At 41.0% G+C, this 20649-nt stretch overlaps 2 protein-coding genes across 2 annotated transcripts; both read left to right on the top strand.

The window, feature by feature from the left end:
* Window positions 1–107: 107 nt before the first annotated feature.
* On the top strand, window positions 108–5898 carry cenpk (centromere protein K). Its single transcript, XM_070828365.1, has 9 exons — window positions 108–202; window positions 298–354; window positions 1654–1717; window positions 1995–2041; window positions 2146–2228; window positions 2383–2481; window positions 2635–2770; window positions 2872–2925; window positions 5340–5898. Exons 1-9 carry the CDS (start codon window positions 110–112, stop codon window positions 5493–5495), a joined length of 789 nt encoding a protein of 262 aa, XP_070684466.1. The 5' UTR covers window positions 108–109; the 3' UTR covers window positions 5496–5898.
* Window positions 5899–6284: 386 nt separating this feature from the next.
* On the top strand, window positions 6285–15227 carry LOC139199274 (stromal membrane-associated protein 1-like). Its single transcript, XM_070828321.1, has 10 exons — window positions 6285–6541; window positions 7010–7143; window positions 8061–8146; window positions 8256–8331; window positions 8451–8513; window positions 8638–8713; window positions 10211–10341; window positions 11783–11990; window positions 12301–12638; window positions 14556–15227. Exons 1-10 carry the CDS (start codon window positions 6424–6426, stop codon window positions 14688–14690), a joined length of 1365 nt encoding a protein of 454 aa, XP_070684422.1. The 5' UTR covers window positions 6285–6423; the 3' UTR covers window positions 14691–15227.
* Window positions 15228–20649: the final 5422 nt, after the last annotated feature.

Below are 20649 nucleotides of genomic sequence, written 5' to 3'. Positions count from 1 at the left end.
GCTAACGTAAACTGGCTAATGTCAGTTCAACTGCGCCAACTTTTTCTGCGCTGTGCTCACCATTCAAACACACACCTGAATTCTGCTCCCGTGTTGTCAGGCTGAGGTGATGCCTGGCGGCCAGGCGGCGGCTGAGCTGTCGGAGGCCGCTCAGACGGAGCTGCTGGACCTGTGTGAGGACCAGTTCGGTCAGCTGGAGAAGGTAAACTCGTGTTTTAACCCGACCAGACCGACTGGGCTTTGTATCCAGCCCCCAGACAGAGTATGAACTGTAGGCTGTGTCTCTGTGTGTTGCAGCTTCAGAATGAGATTATACTGAGTGAACCAGATTTCTGTGACAATCCGCAAGAGCAGGTGAGACGACTGTTTCTGTTCACTCCTGTTTCTATGAAGTATCTTCCCAATGTTAATGACACTACATGGAAAACATTGAAGTAGAATGTCTCAAAATAGTTAACAATCAGACTAAAGATACAGTTTTTTTGAAAATGACAGTTCAACAAAATCATTTAAGTAAAGACAACGCAGACTATACCTTTGGTGTACATCAGTGTACATCACCAACATTATCTTTATTTTATTTATATACCCCTTTGTTGTAGGTATAATTCTTGTCAAGTTCAATTAAAACTACCCACGTATCTGACTAGCAAATGGTCAATCCAATCCAATGCATCCCGATGGGAATGACATCACAAAAAAGAGTTCAGCTGATCCTGTCCTCAGGCCAACCTGATCAGCTTCCATAAACTCAAACCCATCACTTCATCTTCATCTGTTGGTACAAGTGTACAAAAGTTTAGTCGAGATATCACCAAATCTTTCCAAGGCTTGTTGCCAGCTGCGACAGTGTGGCTGGTATTGTTTTCACCGTGTGTGTGAGATCACTGCAAAACATGGTTCTGGAGACACCTATTTCAGCTGGAACTACCACAGACACAGACAGACACTTTATCCCAGTTTCAATCAGCCATTCGTGTCTATTGATCCAGCACAATCTAGATTACATTCAACCTTTATTACTACAACTAATACAATGCATCTTACATAGTCTACACATACTAACATCGGTTAAAAATAATCAGTACATCCTTAATAAATAAAAAGTATTACTTAAGGAGCTAAAACCTTCACTTTTATGTCCCTGTTCATGCGAGGATGGTTTGGCACATTGAATAAATCTGGCACAGTTCACCTTTGCCAAACTCACTTCTCTTATGTCATGTGTTTCATTCTACCATACACACAAACGTCATGGCTGTGTGATCCCGGCGTGATATGGTCTCTATTTTGTGGCATTTAGTAAATGCTTTTAAATGGATATATTCCAGCACAACAAACTGAGAGAGAGAAAGTGTCAGTTTTATATGTTACAGTACTGCTCTTTCAGTGGGAGATATTTAGGGGTCAGTGTTGTAAAATCATTCTAAAAAATAATAGATGTGATTTACCAAAACATTAATCAAAATTAAAAATCAAAATTATGATTTTTCACAAGTATTTCTGCTTTTATAAAATTGTCAAGCAATTTGATTTTCGTGATATTTGTGTATGTAAACAACTTTTCAGTTCAGTAACCAATCAACTTGATCATCCTCTAGAAATGTGGTGTGTTCATATTTCCTGTGCATTGTGACTGTTCATCTCCAATAGTCAGTAAATCGACTGATGGCAACAGAAGCTGAACTGAAGCAGTGGCTGACAGTGGAGCCGCAATGTAAGTAATCTATTCACATGCTGTGCCCATAACGTAATATAGGTGTTTACAATGTGCTACAGTGCTACACTTTTATGTCACAGGCAGTTTAATGTCATTTCAAAATAACTATTCAGACTAATGTGAAACTGGTGGAACAAACATTGCTGTTTAATCAAGATTTAGTGACTACACCAAATTGATTCCAGGCTTTAAAGTCACACTGTAGCATGTTTGATATTACAACATTTGTATATTTAACTTGCATGTGTTTGTTTATTTATTTTGATCCATCCAGTGCTGGCAGAAAATTCAGAAATTTTACTTAAAGCTGGCAAAGAGGAGGTATGTCTGTGTGTAAAACTCAACACTGAAGAAGGTTAAAATGACTTATTTCAATACATCGCTCCTCCCGTTTTACAATCCGTCTTCCTGCTTGTTTTCCTCAGATGCTCAAGCTGTGCTCTGAACTTGAGATGGTTGTTTCTTGCTACGAAGCAAAGAGAGACAACCTGAGAGAAGCCAAAGAACTGTACGTAACCCTTTAGTTATTGTGCAGGCTTACTGTCCTTCCTCAGGGCACATAAATGGCTGTCAGTAGTGAACAGAAGAGAGCTTTCAGAGACTTTACATTTGGTTTGTGCTGTCTATTTTCTAAAATGTTTCCTTTTTTTTTTTTTTTTTAGTGAACAGAAGTGGTTGGAGGAGAAGAAACAGGCGCTGATGGCTGCAACTGATCGTGTTAAACAGCTTCAAAAGGACAAGGAGAAATTATCAGAGCTCAGGTGAGTGTAATGGCCGAGTCAGAGATGTATCTGCACTGGAGGGCATGTGAAGTGTAACAAGGGAAAGTAATGCACTTCTTCAAAAATGAGTGATTGTAATTATTCTCAAATTAAAACTTAAAACTTACATTGCAACATGTGTGTATCCCACAGTGTATTGCAGGACATGAAGATGAAAATCCAGAAAATGAAGCTTTATGAGGAGAGGCTGATGGAGTGTCTGGGGGACATACTGGAGAAGCATGTCCCCCTCCCTCAGACTGAATCCAGCACCAACAAGAAGAAGAAGGTGCGGTGGCCTTTTTCGTGCTAGGTGACCGTTCGTGTTTTTGCAGCCTGCTGTTACTACTGTAGTCAGCTCACCTTTCCTTCTTTTGTTTTCATTTTCAGAGCGTTAGCCAGGACTCAGATGAAGACTTTATTTCACTTAATGAAATTCTTGAGGTGGGTTTTGATGCACTACATACTCAGCTTTGGTGTCCAATTAATTTTCATTGCTGTAAATGAAAGGTGATTTTGATGAGTGACCCTGACAGAGCATTTTCAAGAAAACATTTCTTGAAAATCATCATCACAATGATGTCTCAGTTATCATTATTACACTTCAGGAGGATGAGCAGGGATTAGCACTCACATTGAAACAGACACACAAAGTGCTTCACATTTTAGGATCAAATGAAAAGAGCATTAACAGGGAAAAACAATGACTCGACTGGAAAATAGAAAATGATGATAAATTCATAAAGTCTCAGGCAGGTGTGAAGAATTGCTGTCAAGTAAGAATGCTTGCAAAAACAACATTTAATTGTTTATTTTCATCAATTTACAAAATGCAAAGTGAGCGAACAGAAAAAAAATCTAAATCAAATCAACATTTGGTGTGAACTCCCTTTGCCTTCACAACAGTTCAGTTCTTCCAGGTACACTTGCACACACTCACAAATTTTGTAGGATCATAGTCAGGTGTATGATTAACCAGTTATACCAAACAGGTGATAATCATCATCAGTTTCATATTAAGGTTGAAACAGTCATTAACTGAAACAGAAACTTAAGACTGGGTGAGGAGCAGCCAAACTCTGATATCAAGCTGAGGTTGTGGAAGACGGTTTCATGTCACAGGTCATCATGTTCAGACTGACAACAGCAACAAGACACAAGGCAGTTATACTGTATCAGCAAGGTCTCTCCCAGGCAAAGATTTCAAAGCAGATTGGGGTTTCAAGATGTGCTGTTCAAGCTCTTTTGAAGAAGCACAAAGAAACTGGCAAGTTTGAGGACTGTAGACGCAGCAGTCGGCCAAGGAAACTTAGTGCAGCAGATGAAAGACACATTATACTTACTTCCCTTCAAAATCAGAAGATGTCCTGCAGTGCCATCAGCTCAGAACTAGCAGAAACCAGTGGGACCCAGTTATACCCATGTAGTGTCCAGAGATGTCTGGACAGAAGTGGTCTTCATGGAAGAATTGTGACCAAAAAGCCAAACCTCCTATGTGGAAACATGGGCAAGCGACTCAACTATGGATGAAAACACAGGAACTTGGTACAGAAAAATGGCAGCAGGTGCTCTGGACTGATGAGTCAAAATCTGAAATATCTGGCTTTAGCAGAAGGCAGTTTGTTCACTGAAGGGATGGAGAGAGGTACAATAATGAGAGTCTGCAGGCAGCTGTGAAGCGTGGTGGAGGCTCCCTGCAAGTTTGGGGCTGCATTTCTGCAAATGGAGTTGGGGATTTGGTCAGAGTTAATGGTGTCCTCAATGCTGAGAAATCTAGACAGATGCTTATCCATCATGCAGTACCATCAGGGAGGCGTCTGATTGGCCCCAAATTTATTCTGCAGCAGGACAACGACCCCAAACATACAGCCAATGTCATTATCATCAGTGTAAAGAAGAACAAGGAGTCCTGGAAGAGATGGTGAGGCCCCCACAGAGCCCTGATCTCACCATGAAGAGAAAGAAGGATCTGAAGCAGCTGACATCCACAGAAGATCAGTGGTTATTTCTCCAAGATGTTTGGAACAACCTTGCCTGCTGAGTTCCTTCAAAAACTGTCTAAGTGTACCTGGAAGAACTGATGCTGTTGTGAAAGCAAAGGGTGGTCACACCAAATATTGATTTGATTTAGATTTTTCTTCTGTTCACTCACTTTGCATTTTGTTGATCGATAAAAAAAATAAACAATTAGATTTCATACTTTTGAAAGCATTCTTACTACTTACCTAAAACTTTTGCCCAGTACTATATATGAATTCAAATTAAGTTTAGAAATGTGTCTTTGAGTGACATTTTACAACAATAACACAATCTTATATTTCCCGTCCACCTCATTGCTCTCTCAGCTAAAACTTTGTGTGCGCTGATCTGAAGTCTTCTTTAGCTGCACACATTCTCACTGCACATTTTTCTTTTATAAATACCAGTTCATGTTTGGGGGGGAAAGGTGTTGGCATGCTTTTTGTGCCACACAGCATTCATACAGCTGGCTTCAGCTCTGTCTGCATCGTAAGAAAATGGATTGAGATTGATTGGCTGTCAGTGTTTCTATCGTTCGTCACTCTTGTCTTCACTGTTCTCCCTATAGTTGTGCTGTGGACTCCACCCTCTCCACCATTTGAGTTAGAGCGATTTAAAAAAAAAAAAAAAAAAAAAACCTCTGTGCTGGACATGTTTTATAGTTTTCACTGTTTTATTCTCAAACAAAAAAAAATACTTTGTTACAGGGCTCTGGTGGCCATGGCACACACTGTACAACATCATGTGCACAAAAACATCCAGTAGCATCTGTTTCCACTGTATATCAAACAAACATGATACTTAACCCCAGTCTCCCTCTGTCCTCTGTGCCCCCGCAGCTGCTCATGAACAAGGTCCTGACCACACCGCACGACCCCTACGTGACCATAGATAACACATTCTGGCCGCCGTACATAGAGATGCTGCTCCGCTACGGTATTGCAGTGAGGCACCAAGAAAATAACTTTAAGATCCGTCTGGAAACCTTTTGTTAAGGCAGAGAATGAGGCATCTCAAATGCCACTTATCAGCTAGTGTTTGTACATTGCTATCATTATGTATATTTGTGTAAGCTGATATGAGCTAACTGTGCTGGGAAAGCATCAAGGCTTGAGGTTTACTGTATGTGTATCTCTATCACAGCTGTAGTGTGCATTATGAAATTAATATTTCATAAGTTGTCCATTTAGGCCTCACATAGTATTTTTAGGTGGGGAACTACGCAACCATGTGTCCTTTTTTTAAAAAGTCTCAGCACACCAAAATTTAAGTTACGATTTCAAAATAAAATTTGACTTTTTTGGACAAAGTGCTGGCAATTGCATGTAACACTCAGTAGGGTTTAAAGTGCTTTCTTAACTACTTATTTCCTTTGATCCTATTGTCATAGCTGCTTTCACTGGCAAGGTCTAATCAGCAATAAGAAATGTGTGCTGGTATTATTCGTCATCTTTAAATTGATCTCAAATCTTGAATTTTATTTGAAGTTTGTCAAATTTCTTAAAAGTTGACTATATGTTGTATATATGTATTTGTTTGTATATATTTTCTGTTATGTTCAATAAAATTCTGAATTGCACAGGTGCTGTTGTGTATTTGAAAATAATTACCATTGGTTATCTGAGCATCTAATGGACAAACTTTTACTGGAGATGCTACATTTTTCATGAAAATGTAAAACTTGATTCATAAGAAACTTTGTGCGTCAGACGACGTCACGGCTGTCGTCCAATCCGGTGCCGTCGCCGCGTCAGCGCTAGAATTCCTGTGGGCGGAGAGGGGATTCCGGTTCCGGGTGTTTTCATATCCCTCTCGGAGGCGTCAGTCCCTCTGATTATGGTCTTATAACAGAAACTTCTTTCGATTGACGAGAGATCAAACTAGCGTCCTTTTTAATAAAGGAGTCCAACTAAAACAGCGAATATGACGACCCGCTCGGAGAGAGAGAAGGCCCAGAAACTCAACGAGCAGCACCAGGCCATCCTGTCCAAAATGCTGAGAGAGGAAGACAACAAGTACTGCGCCGACTGCGAGGCGAAAGGTGCGACATTCACACTACCGACGGTTTTCATTTTTACTACAAAAAGTTCACATTTTCCCTCAGAATCCGCCGCTAACGCCAACTAACAATGCGGCATATGCGTTTGTTAGCTTAGCTAAGCTAAGTGGCTAGTGTGCAGCGGGCTCAGGCTAGTCAGCTGACATCTCTTCCCCTTAAGCTAAACTAAGTGGCTAACTAGCAAGCTAACTTCTCTAAATCTACATAAGCTGTCCACAGTGCCTCTCCCCGACCTCCGCCTCCAGCTCAGCTTCCGGGCGTTACACGGGTTTCACAAACTGTGGCAGGTCCTCCACAAGAAACTTGACTCTAATTTTCACGTTAAGTCATTGGTAAAGAATGCAGAGCTCGTTTCTGGCACTTTAAGCCACTACAAGATGGAGCACGTTTATGTTTTCTAAGCGCATCTCTCCAATTTCTAATCACAATCTGGGTTCCTTGCTCTGTCAGGACCAAGATGGGCATCCTGGAATCTGGGAGTATTTATCTGCATCCGGTGTGCTGGCATCCACAGGAACCTGGGAGTACACATATCCAGAGTCAAATCAGTCAATCTGGACCAATGGACCTCAGAACAAATCCAGGTACTGTTTTCATGTGTGTGCACTTTGGAGAAGAGACCCTTTATCATCTGGTTACAGCTTAAGTAATGTTGGTGAGACAAATCTGTGTTAAATAAGGATAAGGAGATTGATTCCAGCATCTTTTTACCTGTGCACATCTGTGTCCTATTGACAGCCAGCCTTTCCACATGCCTCAGAACTGTAACAGTAATGCAAATTTCCATGTTAAAGGGGTGCCCTTAGTAATTGAGCACTACACCCCAGTAAACTTGTCGGACTTGTGAGAGACATTTAAAAAAAAAAAAGCTGAGTGTTGAACTCCTGTGCAGCGTGGTGAGTAGATCTCTAGTTTGGTCCAAGCCTCAAACATACCGGATGCTACACTTCCAATGATGCGTATTGATAACACCTGACATTGTACTGTATGTCATTTGGGTATTACCATAATCACCTGTTTTCAACAGCAAATTACTGTTAATGTAAACACTCAAGTCATAATCTCAACTGGAAAACACTTTTCTGAAAGCTCCAACATGAAGTTTATGACTTAATGACTTAGCACTTTTTAGCCAAGGTCTGTTGTCTGATGTAATTGCACCCAAATATGAGACTCTTTCCTGCCTTCCTGCATTCCTGCATTCACCCCCCTGCCACAAACACCATGCCCCAGGCCATAACACAGGCTCCCTATGAAAGGGTTGAGCTAATAAACCACAATGGCATCACCTGGGATATTTTCCCATCGCATGCGAAATCTCCACTGGAGCAGGAGAGGACATGATTCCACTGTTTTCACAGGCCGATTAGTAGTTCTCCCTGGGATGAGCAAACTGGACGTCATGTGCAAATTCACTGGAGAGCACCTTGAAATATTTCACCCTGCTATTATAAAGAGCTTTTGTTGTCTATTTACCGCTCTGCCCTTCCCTTTTTTCCAGAGTATACAGGATATGGGTAACACCAAGGCCAGGCAGCTATACGAGGCCAACCTTCCAGAAAGCTTCAGAAGACCTCAAACAGACCAGTATCCTTCACTATGAGCAGACCCACTGAAAAGAACATAAACATGGCATACTGTATGTACTGCCAGCAGCCATTTTGTTGCCTTGTTTTACCCTTAACTCTGATCCAAGAGCTGTGGAATTCTTCATCAGGGATAAATATGAGAAAAAGAAATACTTCAGCAAGAATGTGGCCAACGGGAGCAGTGTATGTATCAGTGCATTTCTCTTATACTATATAGCTCTTAGGTACGTGCTTTTTTAAAGTAGTTTACACACTTACAGACAAGTAGTTTAAGATTTCACTTAATTTTTTCTCTTTTTCAGCCTAAAGATGGTAAAAAAGAGAGGGAGCCAGACAGAGGGAGCAAGGTGTCATCCTACACCAAGGTGAGTATCTCACATTTCCTCATGAGTACGGCTGTATAAACATGCTCCTCAGCATTCTTTGACCCATATAGAGTTTGCGCTGCTTATTCTGTACATTTTAACTCCTTTTTTTTTCTTTTTTAAGAATGAAGAGTCCAAGCCAGTTCCCAAAATCAGCCCCGCTAAGACTTCAGAACCCTCTGTGTACCTATTAGGCCTTGGTGAGTATCTTTGCACTTCTTATGCTACTGGAAAATAAAAATGTTGATAAAGTGTCATGTGAATGTGCTTACTGAAATTTTTATGGGAGCAGGCTAATAAGGTTTCAGTTTGTAATTGTTTTCTTTTTATTGCCAATTGTGCAGATCCTTGTGCAGATAATAAATGAATGGATGACTATAAACTCACTGAGTCAGGAGTTTTGTGCTTACAGTGCTGTGTTATCACTGATACTCACGCTGATATTAGTATGCATATGGCATTAAGGATGCACAGAATATTGAAATTTGCTGTATATATGATGAGTGCATGTTGCATGTAATTCCTGCTTGGTCTGTCATGCTCACGCTGTGGCATGTCATGGCTGCGAACTGGGATATTGTGGCTCTGGTTGTTGGTTCTATATGTGTTAATCAGTGCGTCTGAGAGAAAGAATCATCGTTTAAAGGTTCACCATGTTTCCTTTTCCGTCAGTCTCTGAACATGTGTAGCATTGGAGTCACTATGACTGTACATTCCTGTTACTTTGATCTAACAGGCAGCTGACTAACCGGTCGGATCTGCTGTGCCATCTGTATCGCAACTCTAATGATGTCTCTTGTTTTTTTTAAAGTTACTGTCGATGCAAACGATAAAACTCTCTGCTGCTCTGAGATAAAAATGTTGTACCAGTGAACCACTGCAAGGCTTACATGAGAAATGTTTAGAGGAAGCACTAAAGCTGCTGGCTCACTCACTGAGGTTAGCAGCAAATTCTTTTAGTAACTTCTTGTTTGACAGTTTGACACATCATAAAAGAAGGCAACACCTGATCACAGTTGCTCACAGCCCAACATGCGTATGCCAGCCATATAGGAAACTGAGGAGGCCAATTTGTTTTTCAAGACTAGGTTTGCTGGCAGTGTACAAGTGGCAGTTCTGTGGATATGTCTGTGTTAATGTTGTGCCTCTGTTACAACTTGCTGATCCTCGTGGTCAAATGGTGGGATAGAACTACATGTTTGTCTATAAGTGTGTGTACTCGTCCATCTGTTTTTACATTAGTGACTGAATGGGGATTTTTGGGCATAATACGTTTGTGTCATAGTGTCAGTTGCATTTCCTTACAGCAGCTTCATTTACAGTTTAACAGGAAATTACATTTGTGCTACTGCTTCGCTTGGTTTTGCATTATTTGGATGGCATGTTTACTGTAATTCTTGTTTTGTGACCAACGAGCTAATATGGGTAAGCTGATAAATTTTTTATTGTACTAACCGTTATGCTTACTGTGTGGGCAGCTCTGCAGCTGTGGGAGGGCGTCAAAGTTAAATAAGTACAATAACAACACATTTTTATTTATGATCTTTCATAAGTTCTTAGTGAATTCAGGCAGATTATCGTTTGGAAAACATCACTGAACAATGCTGCGTTCTGTTTAAATAGTCTCTGTTTTTTTCTTGTTTCTATAAACTTATTTTCCACCTGTAAAACCGGTTTTTCTCACCTTTCTGTCACAGACGCACCGACAGTTGTAACAACTAACAACGGTAGTACGAGCACAAGCCAGAACAACAATGACCTGGATATATTTGGCCCCATGGTGTCCAACCCCCTCCCCGCGTCCTCATCCACAGCTCAGTTTACTCAGGTAAAACCGAGCAGCGGCTTCCTCATCCAGACTTATTACTGATATCTGAATATCGCTCAGGGGGGCTTGACAGTAACGGTTGTCTTGTTGTAAAACTGAAATTAAGTGTGCAGTAAAGAATATAAATTCAAATGATAACTATCAACAGCCCAGCAGACAGTAACAGCAGTGCTGAGAGACGGAAAGAGAGAACCAGACAGAAAATGAACGCAGCTAATGAGGCAGTCATTTGGCTGAGTTTTTTTTTTTTTTTTTGATAGGGCTGCAACCAATGATTACTTTCATTTTCATTTCATTCATCTGTTCTTGTTTTGCCATGTAACTTTGCGTGCGATCTACTGTTAATTCACAGTTCAATCCGCAATTCTACTGCGACATACTGCTATATCACAGTAATCTAATACTGTAAAATCACAGTTCAGTTAGATCTGAACAATATGTTCATCTAATTGTGTCTAAATGTAACTGTAACTTGTGTAATTTTAGACCGATATTGTGATTCAGTGTGCAATTTTCCTAAACGTTCCTTCTGTATTATTTACGATAGACAGTAAATAATTCTTTTGTATGACCAACACAACATTGGATACAGTCAACATATCGTGTAAACTGCCCTTTCATGGAGACCAGAACTATGTGTTATGATGAACTGAGCATGTATTGGTGTGAAAATCTTTATTTAGCTCCTGAATTATAAAAACCTTCAATCAGTCACAGTAGCATATTGGTAACTTCAAGCCCTGTAAACATGTAATATAACTATAATGACTTAACTCTGTAATCAAATCTGAGAAAAGAACAACAAAGCACTGAGGAACAACAGGCCTGGTGTGAACGTGAATACATGAAAAATGAATAAATGAACCTTACTGATTTCCAGTCAGGTACAGTAACGAACAACACACTGAAGTGCAAAGGAGTATGTCTCTGCCGGGGTCATTTCATGGTGTTGTTTTGAATCAGGTTCACGGGGATTTCTGCTCTCTAACTTTTTGGTCAGTGATCCCTGGTGGGTGGTAATCGGCCTACTGACACATACAGTCAGGTTTTTAGCATTCATCGTACACGGCCTCGTGCTGCTTGTTTAAATGCCGGAACAAATGTGCAGTGCTGCCACCTGTTGTAGCTACGGTAAAGTTAGCAAGGCACGCTCTGCGCAATAGCTTGTGTGTGACATTTAAAAGTTTTCATTGCTCATTTACTTTCACTTGCATGTCACATGACCCACAGGCCCAGTGTTTCCAACTTCTGGTTGGTTAGATTGTGTAGCGTTAAATAAGCAAATACATTTTTCTTTTAATTGTGGCATTTGCGATTTTTCTAGTTTTTCTACAGCAACATACTGCTGTGTCATCATATGCATTTTAAACAAATGAAATTGACGTTAAGTCACACTTTCATCACCAAGCTCTCCAAAACTCTGGACCTTTCTTCCTCTCAGGTGAGCTCTAGTAACGTGGCCAGCACTCCGACACAAGCTCCAGCAGCAGGAGGCGCAGCCAGCTCAGGGTCAGGGCAGGCAGACCTGGACTTGTTCAGTGACAGCAGTAGCACCGCTAAAACTGATGACATGACCAAGAAGCCCCTGTCCAAGGACTCCATCCTGTCCCTGTATGGAACCAACAGCATGTCCCAGCAGGCCCCCACTGGTGAGAACACAAACATTTAGAAAAGATGAAGGGGGGGCACAGAGTCATACTTAGAAAAATAAAAAACAAAACCTTGGCTTGAGTAACATGCTACTCACCAAGGTAATGATGAGATCTGTGGATGTGCTGAGCTGAATCCACAAAGAGCAAACAGATACATGTCTGTCTCATCCTGCTTAACAAACAGGTTCCTTAAACACACACATCAAATATTTAAGTAGTTTTAAAGAGTCTCCCCACAACTCACGTACTAAAATACTGGCTTGAAAGGCATATTTGCATACACTGTGTTGTCTTCTTCCCTCCTCAGCTGGCATGTTCATGGGCCCCTCCCAGATGCAGTTTCCTGTCCAGGCCACTGCTGGTTATCAGGCCTTCCCTAGCATGGGCACGGCCATGCCGCCTACAACTGTCATGGGTGCCATGATGGCTCAGAGCGGAGCAGCCATGATGGGGCCCAGTCCGGGCATGATGGTTGGGATGACAATGCCTAATGGCTTCATGGGAAATGCGCCAGCCGCTGGTGTGATGGGCATGGCACCGAGGATGATGGGACCACAGGGTGGTGCGATGCCTGCCGGCATGGTCCCTGCTCAGGGCATGTACGCCATCCAGCCTGGGCAGCAGGCTCAGTGGAACATGGGTCAGGTATGCCGAGTCTTCGAGCCACGATGATCACTGCAGCATTTTAATAACTTACTCAAAAACCCCACAGTAAGTCTTGTTTTGTTCATTGCTCGTCCATCTGGTGCGATTGGTTTCACATGTGACCACACCCAGCTGTGATGATGCATTGCACAATAGTGCATTATGAAGTGCTTTGCCTCCGGGCTGTGGACAGAGCACCCAGCAGCCACCAGATGGCAGCACAAGCAGGGCTGTAAAACAGGAGCCGTGTCCCAAATTTCTCAGCAGACTTGTATTTGTAGTGTGACACTGACAGGGCGACAAAAAAAAGTGCTCTCAGCCAGATTGCATATGGAAAAGAAAAGACCCTTTTGTTTTCCCAAACCCCAAACTTTTGGGTTTGCTATTAATAGACAGTGTTCTACCACAATGCAATGCATGAAAGAAACAGAGGAGCTGCCCAGAGCGGGAAATAATTAAATCTACTTGTGGTTGGTGATGAAACGGCACCAGGAAAACCACAGAAATATCTAAAAACTATTATATAAATATATATATTCATGAAGTTTAATTAGCAATAGGCTTCTAAAGCTGCAGTATGACTTCCTTCCACGTCCTTGTAGTATCATTTTTAGGGGTTTTGTATACTAGCTGGCACAACAGAATAGTCGAGGGATTACTGCATAGTAAATAATGTATACACTTAGTATGTAATAAGGAATTGGGTCCCAGCAGAGATGTGGATACTCTTTAGAGCAGGGGTCACCAACACGGTGACCGCAGGCACCAGGTCGCCCCCAAGGACCACATGAGTCGCCCGCAGGCCTGTTCTAAAAATAGCACAACTCACCAGTGAGCTGCGTCTAAAATTAAATTTTTTGTTGCTATTCTTTTTTAACCACACTTGCATTTATATAGATTTGAAAATGGCAATATCTTAAAAATAAAATAATTAGTTTAGATAGTTTTAGGTGAACTCTGACCTATTCTAGTTCAAAGGTCAGTGTTGTGCACGTGACAAAACTTTCGCGCTTGTGGAGTGTAAGCTAGCTAGCGCAGCGAAGATGGGGAGCTGAATACGGTTTCTAACCCAAAAAACATGGCAGAAAAAGGAAAGAAAACTCATCATTTTCACAGTGAATGGGGGGAAGAGTTCTTTTTTACTACTGTGAAAGAAAACTACCCACTAGGAAGCGCGCTACGGGCAGAAACAGCCCGTGAGCTTTTTCACGAGGCCGGCGAAAAAATCCCAAAAAGCAACCGAAGCCTCGTTTAGAGCTACACATTTTCTGATAAAGAAGAAGAAGGCATTTTCAGACGGAGAAGTTATCAAAGAAGCAATGATGATAATTGCTAACACTGATGACAAGAAAAATGTAACCGATCTAATCTCCACTCTCTCCGATGTCCAACTGGGGGCTAAAAGAAATTAAATGTGTAATATTGATATTATCTGTTTCCCACCTTGTTAAGTCATTGTTGATAATTATTGTGAGAAATCACTAACGTGATCAGTGTCTTCACATAGATGAGTATCATTAATCATTAATAATAATATATAACTTAAGGCAAACTGAGCAAATTTTGTTATTTCAGAGGAGTGTGACAAACTGGTCGCCCTTCATATGACTCAGTACCCATGAAGTAGCTCGCAGTTTCAAAAAGGTTGGTGACCCCTGCTTTAGAGCGTCAATAATTGATTCCTGACCAGTAGAGGGCAGAAAGAAAACACCAAAGCCGGCCAGGATAGCCTGCAGAGGTAGTTTGAGCTCAAGTTTGACTGATTTGTCAGAGGCACGCTTTTACCTGCTCATGTCTCCATCTACAGAGAACACGGACTAGTTTCAGGCCAGGGCTGAGGTCAGATGTCAGATATGAAAGGTTTCAATCCACGGTGTTATGCTCTGGTGTTTATACACATCTCTCCAACATCCTCAGGTGAATCAGCAGATGTCGGGGTTGACTCTGAACGGCGCAGGTGGCCAGATGGCTTTCAGTCAGCCTCCGTCAGCTATGGGTGGATGGGCTGCCACTGGATCTGGCCAGACTCTGAGCACACAGCTATGGAAGTGAGCCTCTGAGCGGGTTGGTGTTTGGGCAGAGTAAGAGTCGAGGTTGCAGAAAGTGCAAAAATATATGTTGTGCTCCTCTGTGCCTCACTATGAACTGATGCCCATTTCCATCACGGACCAGCCTTCAGAACATGAAAATTGTATCTCTTTTTTCTTTCTTCTCCCTTTCTCTGTCTCTCTTTCTCTCTATTGTGTGAGTGAATTGGGAGTCATGCAGGATTACAGCCTGGCAGTTTCTGCCTGTCGTATGGTTTTTGAACATAACTTTTATTTTCCTTTTTTGGAAAAAATTACAAGGAAATAACAGTCCCAACAAAAATGATATCGACATATCAGTAAAGCTGCAGGACCAGTTACACAAGCTTTTATTGTATCACTGTATCATTATAAGATTATAGAACATTTAAATGAATAGTATTTAAAGGGAGAAGATATGACTATCAAGTCTGTCAGTACTGCTCCCAAATGTACAGCGCTGTATAACCTTCTTTTAAAGTACTTGTGATTCCCCTATAAAAATTAAAGTGATAATAGATTACTTGCTTTGATGTGTCTTCTATCATTCAAGTGGTTCATTTTGTAAAGGCTCAGTCTGAGTTAAATCATTTGCATTAGACTCAACCACAGCAGAGGGAGTGGATATGTTTATATGGGTGTTTGTTTTTTATTTAATTGTAAGTGTAGTATAATGTCTTTGAGCAATATAGACAAAAAATGGGGCAGTCATTGTGGTGGTGGAGAATATGGCTCAAATGGGCTTCAGGCTACATCAATCCTGGGATGGGAGGAAACATATGTGCAGGAACACAGCAGCTTTTATTTCCTGTGCTTGCCTAACATCTGATTCAGGTTTCCACCAAGGCACTGAACCTAGCTAGCACAGCGAATTACACAGTATTTTGTATATTTGTAATCTCAATAGCAACCATTGTTAAACGGGAGCAACGGATATGGGCTCTGCCTCGTTGGTCTGCAGTAAGGAATTCAAAACATCCACTTTTGGAAAGTGGTGAAACTGTTTTCCCAGACTATCGTCATGAATGACAGGATACATAAGATATTAATTAGTGAGCTAGGACCATAGACAAAATATATTTGTAAGACCAACCAAAAAGTAGTAGTTGTTTATATGCTGAAGACATTTATTACTATTCCTGCCCTCTAGATGGCAGTATCATGATATAGGAAAAGTCTGGCATGATGATCGCACACAATTGATTAGAAGAAATCTCTCTTTAAGAGGTTTAGTGGATCCAGACTACAACCCAACACCACCAACAGTTTTTCTCTGTATCACACTTGTCTGCTTGCAGAGAACAAAGTCAACTGATTGCCTTGTGAACGCTCGCTGAGTTAAGTAGTCCACCTTCATCGCCAAAACAATTATTCCTCTCTCTCACCTAGGTTTGACATTTTTGTGAGGCATGGTAGGTAGGTTAAAACAATAAATCACCTTATGGCAACATCCACATCATGTAACACCTCATTCTTTCTGTGCACTGATAATAACCCAAAACTGCACAGCAGATTCAGCCTTTTGTGCATCAACAGGAGATTCTCAATACAAATTTGTTTTAAATTTATGTTTTCATCAAACTGACACTTTAACAACCTCTGTATGAATTGCCAAAACATTGGGTTTTAAAAAAGAAAGGAGTCTAATCTGTTGTTAAAATTAGTTTCTTGTCGATTATGTGACACTTTTCTTCTTTAAAGTACACTAACCCAGCACATGGTGGCAGTATGGCATTATCTTTTAGAAGAAAAGGGAGTTGCCCAGGTTAAGCCTGTGGCCAAAATGAACATGCTGTATGTACTGTATCCTTACTGTATATGCTGTATTAGATTTATATTCGTATTTATTTGCATTTTAATTTGTATGTGCCCTGATTTAATTTAACCACATTTACATTTTACTTGTTGAGCTTCATGCAGAACATCAAGTTTTTTTGTTTTGTTTTTTTCTTGACCAGTGTTGCCTTTTTTTTTTTTTTTATGGCTGGTGCGATGAATGCCCTTTTGTTGAAGTTTCTCATGAGCCTTTAGGGCACATTCACACAAAATTACAGAATTTGGAAAATCAGAGTCATATCACGTGTTTACAGTCAGTAGCAGGTTTGTAGGGAAAATGTGCCTCACTCTGCCTCTAAGTGGTTTTAATCAGTAGTTCTGGGTACTTACTCTGAGTTTTGTGTATCTTAATAGGGATTTCAACAGAATGTATTTCTTTAAACACAAATGTTATCTAGATTTGGGTGTCTCCACCCAGTGCATGCTGGGTTATGATCCAGTACACACCCACCCAGCCCATGGGAATCCCTAATAGTGAATGCGGTCACTTTCACAATCACTACAGGAAAACCCAACAGGACCAAAACCTATTCTTTGCATAAGCTCGTAGACCCTGCCCAGGTAGGCCCATCCTGGTCTACGAGCGTGTAATTGTATCTAGGGTGTGGTCACTCAAACCAACCCTACCTGTTAAACTTCCACATTGCACGGCCACAGTCAGAACCTAGTGCTTTCTTGTTAAAACTAAAGATAACACTCTGTCAGTGACCATTCTTTAATGGTGGAAATGGCACAGTGACTGCACAGGGGGACCAAACTCACAGGCATGCTAATGGGTGAAAAGAAATCACATCTATCTCATGCTTGGCCGGGCCTGTCAGCCCCTGGAGTGTATTTGTTCTTGTTCCACCTCTCATCTGTTCCTACGCTTTGCTGCAGCTCGGGCACAGTGTGAAAACTTTCACAGTAAGGTCTGATGCCATACAGCCCCAGAGACCTTTAGCGAAGAGGTTAGGCATTCCTCTCAGCGTGTGTGTCAAAGCTAACACTGCTCCAGAATAGAGTCCGCCAGCCGAGTGAAGAATGTTCCCCGTCTCCACAACCCCTTAACAAACTTTCTGACCCTGAGACATCAACATTCCTGCTGATACCAACGTCAGCCTCAGATTCAACTGTTGCAGACATGACTAATACTTAACTAAACATTTCACTGATATGAAGGTTTACTGTGATTTGATAAAATCCGTCATTGAAATACAGCAGGCCCACATTCAAGTGAGTTTTTCTAATGACACTTTTTACAATCAATCTGTACTTTAAATCAGATTAATGCTGTAAGTGAATAGTTTCACATTTTGGGAAATGCGATTCATGATATGATGCAAATATGAGAGATACAGAGCTCCAGTTTTAGCTTAGCTTAGCTTAGCACAAAGACTGGAAACAAAGGGAAACAGCTAGCCTGGCTCTGCTCAGAGGAAAAAATTCCACCAACCACTAAAGCTCAATAATTAATACATCATCTCTAATTTTTAAATCCATAACAAATTGAAGTTTAAAGCTAAGCTAAGCTAAAACCAGCTGCTGGTAGCTTCATAATTAGCATACAGGTATGAAAGCGATGTCAATTTTTCTGGAGAAAGCGATTGAGTGTATTTCCCAAAATGTCAAACTATTCCTATCATTTTTTTCTATCATAGCTTACTGCACCAAATAAGAAAACGTATTGTGATTTACAGCTAACACACTATAACTTTGGTTGCAGGACAAGTAAAGGTTACAGACAGTACAGGAAAGTCCCTGTTGCATCCAGTTTCAGTAGCAAGACTGAAAGAATCCAATGTATCCAAAGCACACTGGCCTCCATGTTCTCTCAATGAACTTTTTAATTGTATTGAACTCTGAGTTTGTCAGTGACGTCACTTCAGTAACATCTTCTTTTCCTCATATCTTCCTCTCTCGCCTCAGGCCAGCCATGACAGGGACAAAATACGTAAAGGACAGTTGGTAGCTTGGCACTGCTTTCTATTATATGCCTTTGTGTGGCAGACAGTCTGCCTATTCATGCTGCAAATCACAACCTAACTACTACTCAGTGTTGGCTTTCTTGCTTTCGTGTTTCGCCTTATCTCCCAATCTGTTAAATTCATCATTAACCAGCATTACTTCACGGTTAATTTCTTTATGATGACAGCTCATCATTATGGCAAGAGGCTCCACAACAAATTGAAGCAAAGTATCAAACTGCTCCCACTTCCTGTTATCATAAAACTGCAGTAAATTTGATAACCATCATGACAGGGAATAGGCAGTCCTGGTGCTCCTGAAATCTACTAGTGGCTCCTTTAATTTGTTCATGTTGAGCTGCAGCTTTCTGCCGCACCGCTCAGTATACAAGGCTTTGGAGCACATAGATTGAGATGATAAAACTGTAATAATTGTAGGTCTGTAGGTCATTCAGCACAAGTTTCACATTGGGTTATGTACAGGACTACCACAAATTCATGTTTCAACAGTTTGGTTTTCGGTACAGATTTAAAAATCTATACATAATCACGTGTTAATATGTGAGCTTTAGAGGCGCTGAAGGTGGATTTTCAACTTTTGACAGACACAGGCTAGCAGTTTCCCACCATTTCCTCTCTTTATGCTAAGCTAAGCTAACATCTTCTGGTTACCATATCATATTTAGTGCACAGACAAGAGAGTGGTATCAATCTATTTGTCAATAAGTAGGCAAAAATGTGTACATTTCCCAAAATTTCAGACCATTGCTGTAATATTTGTATTTTGTCTCACTATTGCATCTTGAATCATCCGAAAGAGTACCTTCATAAACACATTCTGTTAATTTGTTTATTCAGATGAAATGATAAACTACATGAGATGTTCAGGTCTACAGTGTCTGATGCATGTAATATAATCAGTGATCACACAGTACGCACAGTATGTACGGGAGGGGACGTTTAGCATCTTTACTTTATCTCCTACAAAAAGAACTGAAACAAATTCCAAAGAAAAATAGACAAATAGATCTGAAATATTGAAAAAGCGACACCATCGAATGACTCATAAGCTTCGGATTTAGTTTGCTCGTAATCAGATGTTCAATTATTGTTTTGCACAGCAACACTGATTTGGGGAAAATGCTCTGTTGTTGGTGCGACGTCTTTTCATGACCACTGCTGTGGATTTTCATATCAAATTACAAGCATAGCTGGATGGGCTTTGTCATCAGCTATCATTATAACAGTGTGATAGAGACACTGATGTGCAACAAAATGGGTCCAAATATGGGTGAGTGCACCTCCTCAGAGGGGGTTGGTTTTTAGAATTTGATCCCATCTATAATCTCTCTCCTCTCCAAAACTAACATTACACCATCATTTGAGAATGGTGAACTCTTCACAGGATTTCACTGTAATTTCAGAGGATGTAACCGCTGACCCGTATAGAGGCCACTTTCTCTCCCTCTCTGCCTCTCTCTCTCTCTTTAAAACACACGCCACATGAACAGGACAATTTCCTAACTCACTGTCTTATAAAACATCCATTAAATCACCAGCAGCCACGGAGCTCCACCCTTTATGGTACTTTATCTTAACAGCTCATTGGTCATTTGCTATCAATCAGAGTTCATAAAAGAGGCCAAAGTGCAGTGCAGATAGCACCTGTTTCCACAATGACTCTCTTTGTTCAGTTCGTCAGTGTTTGCATTCCCACTCAGTATTTCTGTCCTGACTCATGTGTGTTCCTGTTACTAGGTGACAGACTTCATGTAACACTGTGTCGAAAGCCTCCAGGGCGAAGATTAGTCAACCATTTGGGTGTGCCTTGTTTAAAAAACCTCTTTGGGCAAACCCCCAGGCTGTTTGCTTTATTTGGTCATATAACTTGCACTTTTCTTCAAGTTTTCTTTGAGTTCTGAGAGCGATGAATTCAACTCAGTCTCTTCCTAATGCTTTCCACACTTGAGCTGTTAACCATTGTTCACCCTTTCCTGACAACAGCCCACTTATGTAACACAGATTTCCGCAACTCCGTGTCCCACCTCCCAAAATGTAAGGCCGTTTCCATGGCGACTGCATAAACAGAGCGATGTTGTTGAAAAGGACATAGGCTCTCACTTTTTTTTTTTTGAAAGCCCAGAAAAGTCACAAAACAACCTG

This window comes from Pempheris klunzingeri, chromosome 3 (assembly GCF_042242105.1).
Source record: "Pempheris klunzingeri isolate RE-2024b chromosome 3, fPemKlu1.hap1, whole genome shotgun sequence".
Taxonomy (NCBI): domain Eukaryota; kingdom Metazoa; phylum Chordata; class Actinopteri; order Acropomatiformes; family Pempheridae; genus Pempheris; species Pempheris klunzingeri.
The sequence above is the reverse complement of the archived record's forward strand: the minus strand, read 5'-3'. Positions and strand labels throughout refer to the sequence as shown.